The 12474-nt window shown below is 46.8% G+C and overlaps 1 protein-coding gene across 1 annotated transcript in view; it reads right to left on the bottom strand.

Annotated features, from left to right (window-relative positions):
• ACACA (acetyl-CoA carboxylase alpha) overlaps nt 1-12474 on the bottom strand; it is a 101125-nt gene that overhangs the window by 33588 nt on the left and 55063 nt on the right. The window contains 4 exon segments of the mRNA XM_062507329.1: nt 6441-6587; nt 7065-7220; nt 10035-10238; nt 11939-12094. Of these exon segments, the coding sequence (XP_062363313.1) occupies nt 6441-6587; nt 7065-7220; nt 10035-10238; nt 11939-12094 (663 nt within the window).

Here is a 12474-nt window from a genome sequence, read left to right as displayed (position 1 = left end):
CACATTCCTCAAGCCGATTGCACATCCTCTGCAATCAGCAGGGCTGAGACTCTCATTGTGGAGCCTCGGAATTCTGAGCATGATGAACTAAAGCAGGAGGGGGAGAGGCAGCAGATAGATCTGTGCCATTTAATCCACATCCAAATGGCACAATACACAGCCCAGATCCAATCAGCATCTGCAATAAGATATGCCATAATAGGCTCATTAAAAAAAATAAAGAGGCAGAGGAATTAATCAAAGGGTCATTGGAAGTAAAGCAGGCAGCAATCCAAAAATATTACAGCCAGCTACTGGCAGATCCTTCCTTACACCTCCCCTTCCAAGAGCTGAGATTGCAAGTTAACAGAGTGTTTCAGTTCACCTTCTCCTTGGATTCCTCCACTCCTACACTGACAAGTCGAAAGGGAATAATCTGTTTGCCTCTGAATATTTGCATTTACAGTTCCACCTCAGCTTCCAACTGCAGGGTTTGGAACAGAGAGATGCTGCAGAAGCTTCAAAGAAGGGAGCAAAAATCCCTAAAAGTTGTTTCTTTACAGCCACACTGACCCCATCAGCCAGGGCCAAGGGACCAGTGACGGACCAAGGAGTTCCCAGGGCTGGTCCACAATCCATCCCACCCACCAGGATGTAAGAGATTTTCCTCACTTTCAGCAGCTTGATGACTTTTGACAGCACAGGAAACAGGCCAATTTAAGGCATTTCTTACTTAGAAATTTCAGACTGTAACAGAAGTGTTGGAATAGTTTCCTAACCCAAGATTATGCATCCTCTACACCAGTTAAGTCCCTTTTGCCAGAGCTCACCAGTAGAACAGAAAACAATCTAGCCAATGTACAAACTCCTGAAAACAGTTTACAGTTGAGAAATATGGAGCAACCCTATACAGTTCAGAAAAAGAAAAATTAAAAGTGTACCACTGTTAACTTGGGTGTCTTGTTTTGTGTCATTTATCCAGTAACAAAAGCCATGGGGATCTGCACAACTAAGGAAATTTTTTTTTTTTTTTTGCTATGAATTTGCTAGATTCGGTTGAGATTTATGGGCAGCGGAAAATGGCTTCCTATTCTAGAAAAAAAAAAAAAGGAATAATGAGATTTTTAAGTTAATGGCAGCACTGCAAAAACTGGAGAGTTCCCAGGTTAATTAGCCAGGCTGAGCTAATCATCTAAGAGCACTGGCAGGCAATAGCAGGTGATGGTGAGCAGCCCTGGCTTTGGAGCAGGCTCTTTTGAAGAGGCAGCACAATTTGGAAGTGCTGCTCGTGCCACAGCTCCATTCCCAGCACACCCAGGAGCGAAGAAGAGGCGGAGGAAAAAATAAAAGCAGGAACAGTCTTATTTAACTGTTTTTATGTTGGCAAAATGATTTGTGCCACGGTATTTCCATAAGAAGTGGGACCATTATTCTCCTGTAGGAACACATTTGGTTTGAAAAGTATCAGTGGGCAGCATGTGAAAATCAAAGGGGATGAATTATTCACAAGCCCCGATCAGAAGTGATCATTATTTCTGATGCTCCAAACTGTGATTAGGATTCAGTGCTCAGATGCCATTTGCTCCCTGAACGGCCCCAGCCCCGCAGAATTGCACGACCCACGGAGATAACACCCAAGTTTCAGATGTATAATTTTACACACACCTTCTCCCACTCCATCTTGGCCTTAATGGAACCATTAAGAGCCAGTAAAACAGGCGCGCTAACGAACGGCGCTCGTAAACGCCGCTCGTTTGACACCCAGTGTCAACACTAATCATGGCCTAAAATTAACACCAAAATTGACTTCAACATTAATTGCACTATCGATGGGAACAGTAATACACACACTGATGCAGTTCCAAATTGACTGCCAGTGGCAGCCAGAGCTGTTGATGACAGGCACGGAGGGGAACGGGGAAGGAGCCGCTCCCAGGCTCCCTCCGGGAAGCAGGGCAGGCTCCGAGCAGAGGGGAGCCAATGCCAGTGGCAGCTGGTGCAGGGGAGAGGGAGCTTTTCAGGCTCTTTCTGGCAGGTTCTGTAATTCCTGGAGAAGCACAGCCAACAGAATCACAGAACATCCTGAGGTGGAAGGGATCACCCAGTGCAGCTCACAGCCCTGCACAGACACCCTGACAATCCCAGCCCTGAGAGCGCTGTCCAGACACTCCTGGAGCTCTGGCAGCTGTGCCCATTCCCTGGGGAGCTTGTTCAGTGCTCCACCACCCTCTGGGGAAAGAACCTTTTCCTGTTATCCAACCTAAACCTGCCCCTGGCACCGCTCCAGCTGTTCCCTCAGCACCAGAGAGAAGATAACAGTTTTGGTTTATTCCACTTCCCTCACTACAGGACAGTGCTGAGCCTGGGCACTGGAGGCCAGGCTTCATTTCATCCATTTACCTCCAGACTTGGAAAGCTGAACATGGATATTTATTTGGTGCAGATGCAGCAATTTTGGCATTTCATCATTTGGATCTGCTGCCTGGAACTTCAGATCTAAAAGAGTGACTCTCTGCGCTTACACTGTGCAGAGCTTTCCAGTTTTTATCTGGAGCATGAACCAGCTCCCAGGAAAAGGGCAGAGTGCACAGGGCTTGCCAGAGGCATTCCAGCTCCATGCCTTGACAAGGGTGGAGTGCCAAAATCCAGGATTCCTTCTTGGCTCTGGAAAAGGTGTCCCTCAGCAATCCAAGCGTGGTGGTGGCAGCCCAGCCAAGCACGCTGGCACGAGCTGAGTGATGGGAGGGAACAGCTCCAGGATGAGACGTGACCAAGTGCTCAGGGAAAGGAACCATCCAGATTGGAAAAGACCTCCAACATCATGGAGTCCAACCTGTGAGCCGTCCTCAACCTTGTCACCCAGAGCAGAGTGCCACATCCAGTCATTCCTTGGACACCTCCAGGGCTGGGACTCCAGCACCTCCCTGGGCAGCCCCTTCCAGTCCCTGACCAACCTTTGCATGGAGAAATTCCTCCTGAAATTACAGGTGGATAAAGATACATCACAGAAAGCAACAGACAACCTTCACCAGGAGCTTTCCTATGGGCAAGAACATTCCAGTCCACAGTATCCATGTGATCCACATACACCTGCTCAAACATCTATATGAGAACAGAGAATAAAACTGTGCCACCTCTTCCATCTCTGTTCCTGGAAGGCTTGGATTTGGGGATTTTAAAACCCTCCAAGAAGTCTGCAGCTCTCGCTGCTGTTTTAATTCCCTGTGCCTGCCATAAAATGCAGGAACAGGGGGTGACAAAGCAGAACATGCAGCTCAACGATTAAGCTGTGCTTGTATAAAATGCATTAGCTACACCTTTCTGCCTCTGGCAATCCGGAAAGCCACCAGAGCAGCATTCCAGGAGCCCTCTGCCATCCCAAATTTCCCCTGGCCAAACCTTCCCACCTACCCAGGAAAGGTGCTGCAGCCAAAGCTCCAGCAGACAGTGGTGATTGTGGATTATTTCTGATCCTCGTGCTACTGAGGAGGAAAAACTGTGACATCTAGTGTCAGTGGGGAAAATGACATTTTCCATGAGCACCAGGAGAGGGATGAAGAAGGATGTGGGGTGTTGCTGCAGGCCCTCCTTACATCACTTTCTCCTTGTCCTTGAAGATTAGTTGGGTCTTATCAGCAGCTGGTGCTTTCCTGGTGCCAGAGGATCAGGGGAAATTGTAGTCAAAACACACAAAGTGCTATAGAAAAGCATCCCAATGCCTGGCTCAGGACTGACAAGGAATATATTGAGTTCTGCAAGGGGCTGAGGGAATTACCTTTTCACACTGAGATTTCTGCTAATATGCTAATCTTGGGAACAAAGCCCTGGGCTTTGAAGGGGGTGTCACTGTGCTCCAGGTCTGTGATTTAAACAGTGGTGGATACACTCCTGAACTGCTCTGTGCTCACCCAGTTCCTGACCCTTTCAGAGATTTCCCCATTTTAGCACAGCCCATGTTAGGGGTGGAACAGGATGAGGTTTAAGGTCCTTCCAACCCAAACCAGTCTGGGATTCTGTGACAAAGTGGAAAAGAGGTGGATGGTCAGAAGCTGAGAAAAGGCACCATTAGCAATGGTGCTGTGCCCCAAGGGCAGGGCAGGGCCAGCAGCACAAGGACTGGGACCCTCTGCTCTGGAGCAGCCTAGGAATAAAGAACAACTTTTATTTTCACAGTCCATTAATTCCTTGGCTTCTTTGTTGAGACCGCAGCAAAGAGTTAATTACTGCAGTGGTGTGGTGGGCAAGGGGAGTGGTCAGAAAAACCTCTCGGGTTGGGAAAAGTCTTGGGACCTCAAGATTTTCCTGAAAACACACAGATTTTTGCCCAAAATGCTGCTTGCAGACTCTGTGAGGACAGGGAGAAGCCCAGCCTGGAGCTCCTGCCCTGTGTCAGAGCAGGGATTGCAGCTCTGGCTGAACACGCTGCCCACAAATCTCCTGGATTTTATGTTGGTTTCTCAATTCCTCTCATCAGCTCAAACACTCAGGGCACTCAGCTCAGCTGAATGCTGTAAGAGCAAGAGTGTCTTGACCCTTTTTCACAGGAGGAAATGGAACTGTCAGGAAGGCCAAGCCCTGGCTCCCAGCAGCTGAGCCCCTGGTGCTGGGGCTCCCACTGGAAGTGTGGGAATGGCTCTGAGCCTCTGATCCAAAACAAGGAGAACAGGAACCTAAATGTGCCCAACAACAACAACATTCACCACAGACAGCAATTCCCAACAGATTTTACTCTTGGCTAAAAAACACAATGGGCAATCCCTCCAATGACTTTGAATTCAGAGAATCAGCACCTTTTGCTGGCAAGAAAGAAAAAAAATAATGAACATCTCACATTTACTTGAGAAGTTCCTATTTCATCTGTCAGTCAGCTCACTGGAAGCAGCTCTGGATCTCTGGGGTACAGACCCCACTGTGGAGTTGGGGTGACCTCAAAGCCCACCCAGTGCCACCCCTGCCATGGGCAGGGACACCTTCCACTGTCCCAGGCTGCTCCAAGCCCATCCAGCCTGGTCTTGCACACTTCCAGAGGAGCCACAACCTCTACAGCCCCTCTGGGCAAGAAGACATTTGATAGATCACATCAGATCAGATTAATTTAAAATACCAACACTCCCCACACCACAACAGCCACGTAATTTCTTTATGGACTAAACACATTGAAGTCTACCAAGGGTTAAAAAAAAAAAACTCCTAATTTTTTTTGGTGGTCTTTGGGTACAGAATCTCTTATAATAAGACTATTTGTATTCATACTGGCAGAGTAAACACTACATGTTCATGCCCAGGCAGCTCTGTGCTTGTAATTTCAGCAAGAACAGAGCGACGTCCCTGAGGGACTTTGCTATTTCCCCAGCCACCATCCACTCAAAGGCTGAATGAGAGCAGGGAAAGAGAGAAAGATGATGGCACAAGGCTCCTCAGCAGCCTCAGAATGCACTGGCAGTGCAGGGAACAGCTCATTCCAGCTTTAATTAGACCAGTTCAAACATTTCTTCTCAATCCAGCAGGAGACAAGACCACAGCAAACCCACAGTCACCATCAGGGGCAATTTGTAAAAATCCTACACCAAACCTTCCCCTGACAAGATCCATGCAGGAAATGGTGAGGAAAAGCCCTGTTTCCTTGCATCACTACCCTGATGGTTTGGAACAGAGCCTCTGAGAACCTGAAGCTGTGTATTTAGGAAAATATGGTTCAATGACACCATGAAAAAAAATAAATGATACCATCACCTAGAACTGCTCAAATTCAAATTACTTTAGAACATTCACTTCCTAACTCCCACAAAAATAACCACCACATCTTCTAGTGGTTCTCTTTACTCTGTAGTCAGTCCAAAGCTGCAATTTTTGCCTTCCTAATGGGAAGACACCCCAGCAAAACCCCACCACAACAGCAATGCCTCCTCCTGCTCAAGCTCCAGGAGTGACTCTGCCACCCCCAACATCAGCTCGTTGTAACTCTTGAGTAATTCCTGCTCCAGAGGGGGAGGTTCCACACACCTTGATAAAAACTACATGGGGAGGGTGGAAATGAAAGTATAAAATAGATTTTTCTGTGGTTTGTGCTGGTTGTTTTTGTTTTGGTGGTTTTTTTTTATTTTAACAAATGAAAATATTTCTATTTAGTCTTGTAAAACACATCTTGCTCAAATACAACCCCCAGTTACCTGGAACAGCTGAATGAGCATTTTTTAATTATGAAGCCCAGCATAGGCACAGGTTTGAAATGGAATCATCATTTACTACAGAAGTTAAAACACCCATTGTAGGGAAGGTATTAATTTTTAATGAAACAAAAACCTCATTTTCAAGAGTGAGATTTCATCTGTGAGAGGTTGAACAAATAGATTTTTGTGCCCGGCTGGTAAATTTTCATTTCCATTGTCCAAACGCAGCCCAAAGCACAACATCTGGTGGGGCAGGGAGGGAGGAGCAGCATGGAAGGAAGGGGTACTTGCCTCGTTTCCTCCTGGCAGCCTGTTCATGTGCACCAGCTGGCCCTGGTCATCCAGAACCAGCTCTGTGTAGGTCAGGATGTCCGAGGGCAGCGGAGCCGGCGGCAGGAACGCGTGCTCGTTCATGGAATTCCACAACTTGATCAAAGACTGGGGGTGGGAAGAGAAATTCTCCTTAAGAATGTCACCTGCAAGTATTTCTATTCAATCCATCCCAGGGTGGTATTCCCAACAGAATTTGGGATTATTCCCAAGCCAGTGCTCCCAACAGGACACCTCGAAATATCCATCCTGACAGTATTCCAGGGATATCACCTGCTTTGGGATTTGATTCATGAAACAGTTTCTCCCAAAGTGAAATGTGAATGAGATGGTTCAGGATAGAATCCAGCAAACCAGAAAAACCATCTAGGAAGGGCAGATGACAAGGTGGGAAAACAAAGAAATGGCAACAAGAAAGGGGAGATGGTTTATGTTTCAGCTTTTAGTGTTTGACTCATTAATGGAACTCTAGCAGTAGTTTATCCTAATTTCATTCAAAGTAGATTCAATCCATAGCTGATAATCCCTGGCCCTTGGGATTCCCTGACAATCAGGATGGCAAAAAGAGCAACAAAGAGTACTCACCTGCCTGAACATCTCAGGAATGTCATAGACATATGATGTCCCTAAAGTCTGTGCCTGGAACCTCTTGGACTGCAGCAGGTCTTTGGTCACGTAGGGAGTGTTGATCAGCATCCCATGGAGTGGTCCCTGCTTATCTCCATATGCCTGGAACATGATCTGCAGGACAAACCACAGCCAAGTCCTGCTTAAGCCATGTGTTCTGTACCCTGAGCTGATCCAGCTCTTACCTGAAATCCCCAGGCTACTCCAGCCTGAGTGTCCCTGCCCTCTGCAAGGCTGCTCATGCTCAGGCACCCCGTGCTCCATCACACCTTGCTGGCCCTAGGAGACACCTCACTGCACAATCCCAGCATCCAGGACTGACTGCCCCATCCCTGGGGAGCACAGAGCACACAGAGCCACACCCAGAGCATCCCTGGGGAGCACCCAGAGCCTCACCCCCAGCACAAACCCTGGCCTGAGAGGAGCTCCCAGTCCCCAGCAGCTCCCCTGACCCCGAGGCTGTGCCATGGATGGTGGCAGCTGGGAGCAGCCAGCAGAACTCTGTTATTTATGGAGCACGATCTGCCAGCTGGGTCAGGACTTGCATATGTCATTGGGCTTGAAGTTTTGATATTGTAAGTTTAAAAGATTTTCCCAGAGTAGCAACATGAATTACTAACTGCAGTGCTTCGTGGCACTATATATTCCAGGCAGGCAGGACTTGGAAGTTTTTCAATGGAGAAACAGGAGATAAGAATGGGATAAAAACACCTTAAATGGCCCAAATGCTGCTTAACAGGGACACACCTGGCAGGAGGGACATGATCAGGATATGTTCAACAGAACTGAGCTAAATGGAGAACTACACAGAATTCAGTAAAGCCTAGGTTTTTTTTAGATGAAACCAGCAGTTCATGCTCTTTTCAGTCTTCACAAACATTCATTTGGGAGGCAGCTTCTTTAATGGGGGAAGCATTTGTTCAGGGTAATGAGTGTTTGTGGCAATGCTTATCTTGGGATCTGTCAGGATGTGCACTGGGAAATTGTCCTTAAATCTCTGGAAAACTCTGTAGGGAACTGGAGAAGTCTGTGCTGAGCATCACCACTTATCACTACTCAGAAACAAGAGATCATTCTCTCACTATTCTTCTAAGTTATGAAAGTACCCATCACATCAGTAATATTTTAATTTTTAAAAAATATTTCTCTAAGTTTAAAAGAACCATCTGAAAACACAGGAAAAAAATCCACAGATCTGAACTCGCCCTACAAACCTCCATCATGAGGGGGAAGTTTCCTAAAAACTTCAGTATAGTTTTTTTTACTAGAACCTGGTTTATTATTCTGGAAAACAAATCAAATTTAATACTGGAAAAGTTGCTAAAACCACAAACACCCACAAGCCCACCCCTCAAGCTTTAAATAATGAAGCTCATCAGTTCAGAGTTCATGTGTGACCTTCACAAGTGACTGACCCAACTCAAGGGTTAAGCTGAGCTGTTGGAGGTTATTAAAATGTTCTTTTCTTCCCTCATCTCCCCTCAAAGGCAGGAGTGAGGTAAAGCACACTGACACTATCTGTTCTGGGATCTCAGAGCAGGATGGACTCCACGGCCAGCAGCTCACTGGAAAAATTAAATGGGAAAAGGGGGAGAAAGGTGACTCAGCACTTTGTGTTCTACATCCACAGTACCCAAGTGATTTATTCTGCTGCTTCTCCTGCCTGGCAGGGAGATGATTACAGGGGGAGATGTAAACATTTCTCTATTTAAATATTTTCCATGCATCCCATGCTCCATGAGTTTTAGCATATGTAGGTATTTCAGTTAACCACACTGTTCCTGCACCATGGAAAACAGAAATACCACACCAGCCACAACCATTACAAAGGAGCCCATTACACTTCATAAAAATGATATAAAAGCACCTTCCATAATTTTACATCATCCTACCCAGGTCATTCCTTATATCTTTAGAATTTAAAGGACACGTTCACAGATTTTCTTCTATCTACTCAGGAAAATGTATAATTAATAATATATTTTATTGCAATGTACAGGATGAGCACCAGCAGTGATTCCTTTCCCAGTACTTTTTTTATGAGCACTCTGAGGAAAACTCTTTTGAGAAAACAGCTGTCCAAAAATTGTACAAAACAACCAGAAAACTTGACTGACTTAACTGATCACATTTTCACATCTGCTGCTGCAACTTTACCTTTACATTCTCCTTCCTTTGCCTACACTGAATGGCAATTTTGTGCTACATTAAAATGTACTGAAGCAACCTGGTCTAGTGGAAGGGGTCCATGCCCGTGGCAGGGGGTTGGAATGGGATGAGATTTAAGGTGCCTTCCAAGTCAAACCACTCTGAGATTACCTGGAGCCACCACAACACACTGCAAGATCTTCAGGTGGCTCTTTAAAATGCTGTTTTATTGTATCTGAAGCCAACTCCAGTTCTGGTTACAATGCACTGTATACTTTTCACTGCAGAGCATCTTAAAACAACCAATCAATACTTTTACCTATAGCCTACTATAATATGAACATTGCCATATTCATGTTACTATTTTACAATCACAAAAAGTCAGTATGCTACAGTTTAAGCTAGAAGTGGAGAATTTTGAGACCTTTCTTTCCACTTGCAACATTGGCTTCCTCGTTTGCCTGTGAAAATCTTTTTGTTTGGTAAAAACGTCTTTTATTTGAGGTGGATTTATCCTTTGCTTTGAGTCATAAAAACCCCTTCCAACTCATTTTACCCTTTGGCTTCTTCGTTATCCAGTAAGACTGGCTCAGCAATTCTTTTCTTCTGTATCAAAACTTGCTATCATTTCTATTCCTTCTTCAGAGTCTACATTCAAAGATCTTTCTGCTACACATAGAGACCTTCCTGACAAATCCTTCTCTTTTCCAACAACCCATCAGGTACCAGGTGTGCCCTTCCCAACGCTCTCGCCCATCCCTGGGTCCGCAGGGGCCGTACCTGTCCCGTCCTGGAGTCTGTCACCTCCTTGTAGAGGCTGATGTCCAGGTAATATCCCGACTCGTTGGTGAGGAAGAGGCGGATGGGGATGGCCTTCCCCGTGGGTGTCAGGCGGATGTTGATCTTCAGCTCAGCCTGCAGCACCCGCAGCTTCCAGAGGCGGCTCCCGTAGCGCATCACCATGGAGCGCACCGACTCCTCGATCTGCACGGGGAACAAACAGCCTCGCTCAGCAGCAAGCTGGCACGGGGGGTGTGCCCTGCCCGTGCCAGGGGGGCAGGGAGATGGGCTGTAAGGTCCCTTCCAACCCAAACCGTCCCTGGATCCGGCACTGCCCCGCGTCGCGCCCGTCCGCCGCTCCAAGGAGCATCGCGCATCAGCGCACGGCCCAGTGCGGTTACAGGACCTTGGTGACCTGCTCCTCCTCATCCTAAACCTTGAGACAGGCAGGAACTTCACCTGGGGACTACTGGTGTAGTGGGACAGCGCTGGACTCCCATCCCTGCTCCCTGGACTCCCATCCCTGCTCCCTGGACTCCCATCCCTGCTCCTTCATGGCACACAGAGCCACAGAATGGTTAAGTTGGAAAAAGACCTCAAAGATCATCCAGTCTAACCAGCACACACCCCCCCACACACACCCAACACAGGGACCCCCTGCCTCCCCTCCACAGGCATCACTCACACCTGGGAACTACAGAATCCAGGGAAGCCAAATCCCTGGTAAGCAGTTCTGTAGCCCTTATATGCACAATAATCACATTTCACTGCCTGCATGGAGCTTTAAATCAACAAAGCAATTACCACTTGGAGCTGGGCCTTCTGCTCTTCTATTAAACTTTATAAAATACCACTATGGGCAGAGTGCATATTAAAAGAAGGCAATTTATAGGCTGGGTTAAACATTTTTCCCAAAAAAAGTCCCTTTTGCACAGCAGCTCAAAGAAGACTCATGGTTTGTATCTGAGGGCAGCTCAACTTCCAGGGATGAATATTCCAGGTTCTTCTGAACTTCCTGGGAACCAACAGCTCTGGACACGCCAGGAAAGGTTCATTCAAAAGGGATTTAAGCCACCAATTTTTAATCATGATTTAAAAGTCAGCAAGCAAGAGAGTTATTTTGATACTCAATCCATCTTCTTAAACTTTCAGCTGTTCTCCTCAGGAAAGGTCAGCTCTCATCTTTGGGTACCCATGAACTGAATGCTGATTTCCAGCTAAATTCAGCCTGGACTTGGGACTTGCTTTGTGGTGATTCTGCTAACCACAAACATCCTTTATGACTGAACACTTTCATCTGTGCATCTACAAAGCTTAATGTTCATTTATTTATAACGTTCATCTCTGTGGTTTTGTATCTGACTGAAAATGAGGCACTTTTGTAGCTGAATTTACAGATTCTTTTTAAGCTCCTAATTTATCTCATGTTTTATTTGGATGGAATCTGAATTTTGTAGCAAACAGAAGAGCACTTACATCTGCTTCCTTATTAAAACTGTTTACCTCAAACACATAATGGAAAAACAGGTGTAGTTTCAAACACAAAACATTTCTAATAATTGTCCCTCAGTTTACTCAGAGGAGCTGAGCTGTACAACAAAATGGCTTTAGACTGCCAGAAGGCAGGGTTGGATGGGATACTGGGAAGAAATTCCTGACTGTGAGGGTGGGGAGGCTCTGGCAAAGGCTGCCCCTTCCCTGGAAGCGTCCAAGGCCAGGCTGGACAGGGCTTGGAGCAACCTGGGACAGTGGAGGGTGTGGAGATTGGAACAGGATGAGCTTTAAGGTCCCTTCCACCTCAAACCATTCCATGATCCTGTGATTCTATGAACAAAACTCCTTTTAGTTCTGACAAGTGAAGCCCTGGAAAGACAAAGAGCCCCGAACTGGGCAGGAGCTCCCACCTTGGAGGGGTCCATGATGACAGTGGGCACGAAGTTGAGGAAGATGTGGTTGCAGTCCGTGCGCACGTTGGTGTTGTTGAAAGCCACCTCCAGCTCATCCATGGCCTCCAGCAGCAAACGTTCACCCTCGTTCTGCAGGTACTCAAAGGAGGCTTCCTGCCAGAGATTGCCAGAAACATTGGTTTTTTTACTCACCAATCACTGCCTGAGAACACAGGAGGATTTGATGGAGAGAACAGAACCCACGTGCAGCCCTGGAGGAGATTCACCCCCAGCACACAGCCAGTGCTCCCAGTGCCTGCATCCCACACCTGGCTGCCTTGTGCCCTCCTTTGGCTCAGAGTAAATCTGAAACCAGACAGGGCAAGCCACTGTTGCCTCAGGATCTAAGGAGTTATGACTGTCCTCTTGGGCCCCTGAAAAATCTCCCTGGAGCACAGGAATACCAAGATTTCAAAGGGATGGTTCTGCAGAGCAGCACTAGCCCTCCAGCCAGGGAATGGTCAGTTTTGGATCCTGCAGGTCCCTAGGATGAC

This window comes from Cinclus cinclus, chromosome 22, assembly GCF_963662255.1.
Source record: "Cinclus cinclus chromosome 22, bCinCin1.1, whole genome shotgun sequence".
In the NCBI taxonomy this organism is placed as follows: Eukaryota; Metazoa; Chordata; class Aves; order Passeriformes; family Cinclidae; genus Cinclus; species Cinclus cinclus.
Note: the sequence above shows the minus strand (reverse complement) of the source record. Positions and strands in the feature narration are given on the sequence as shown.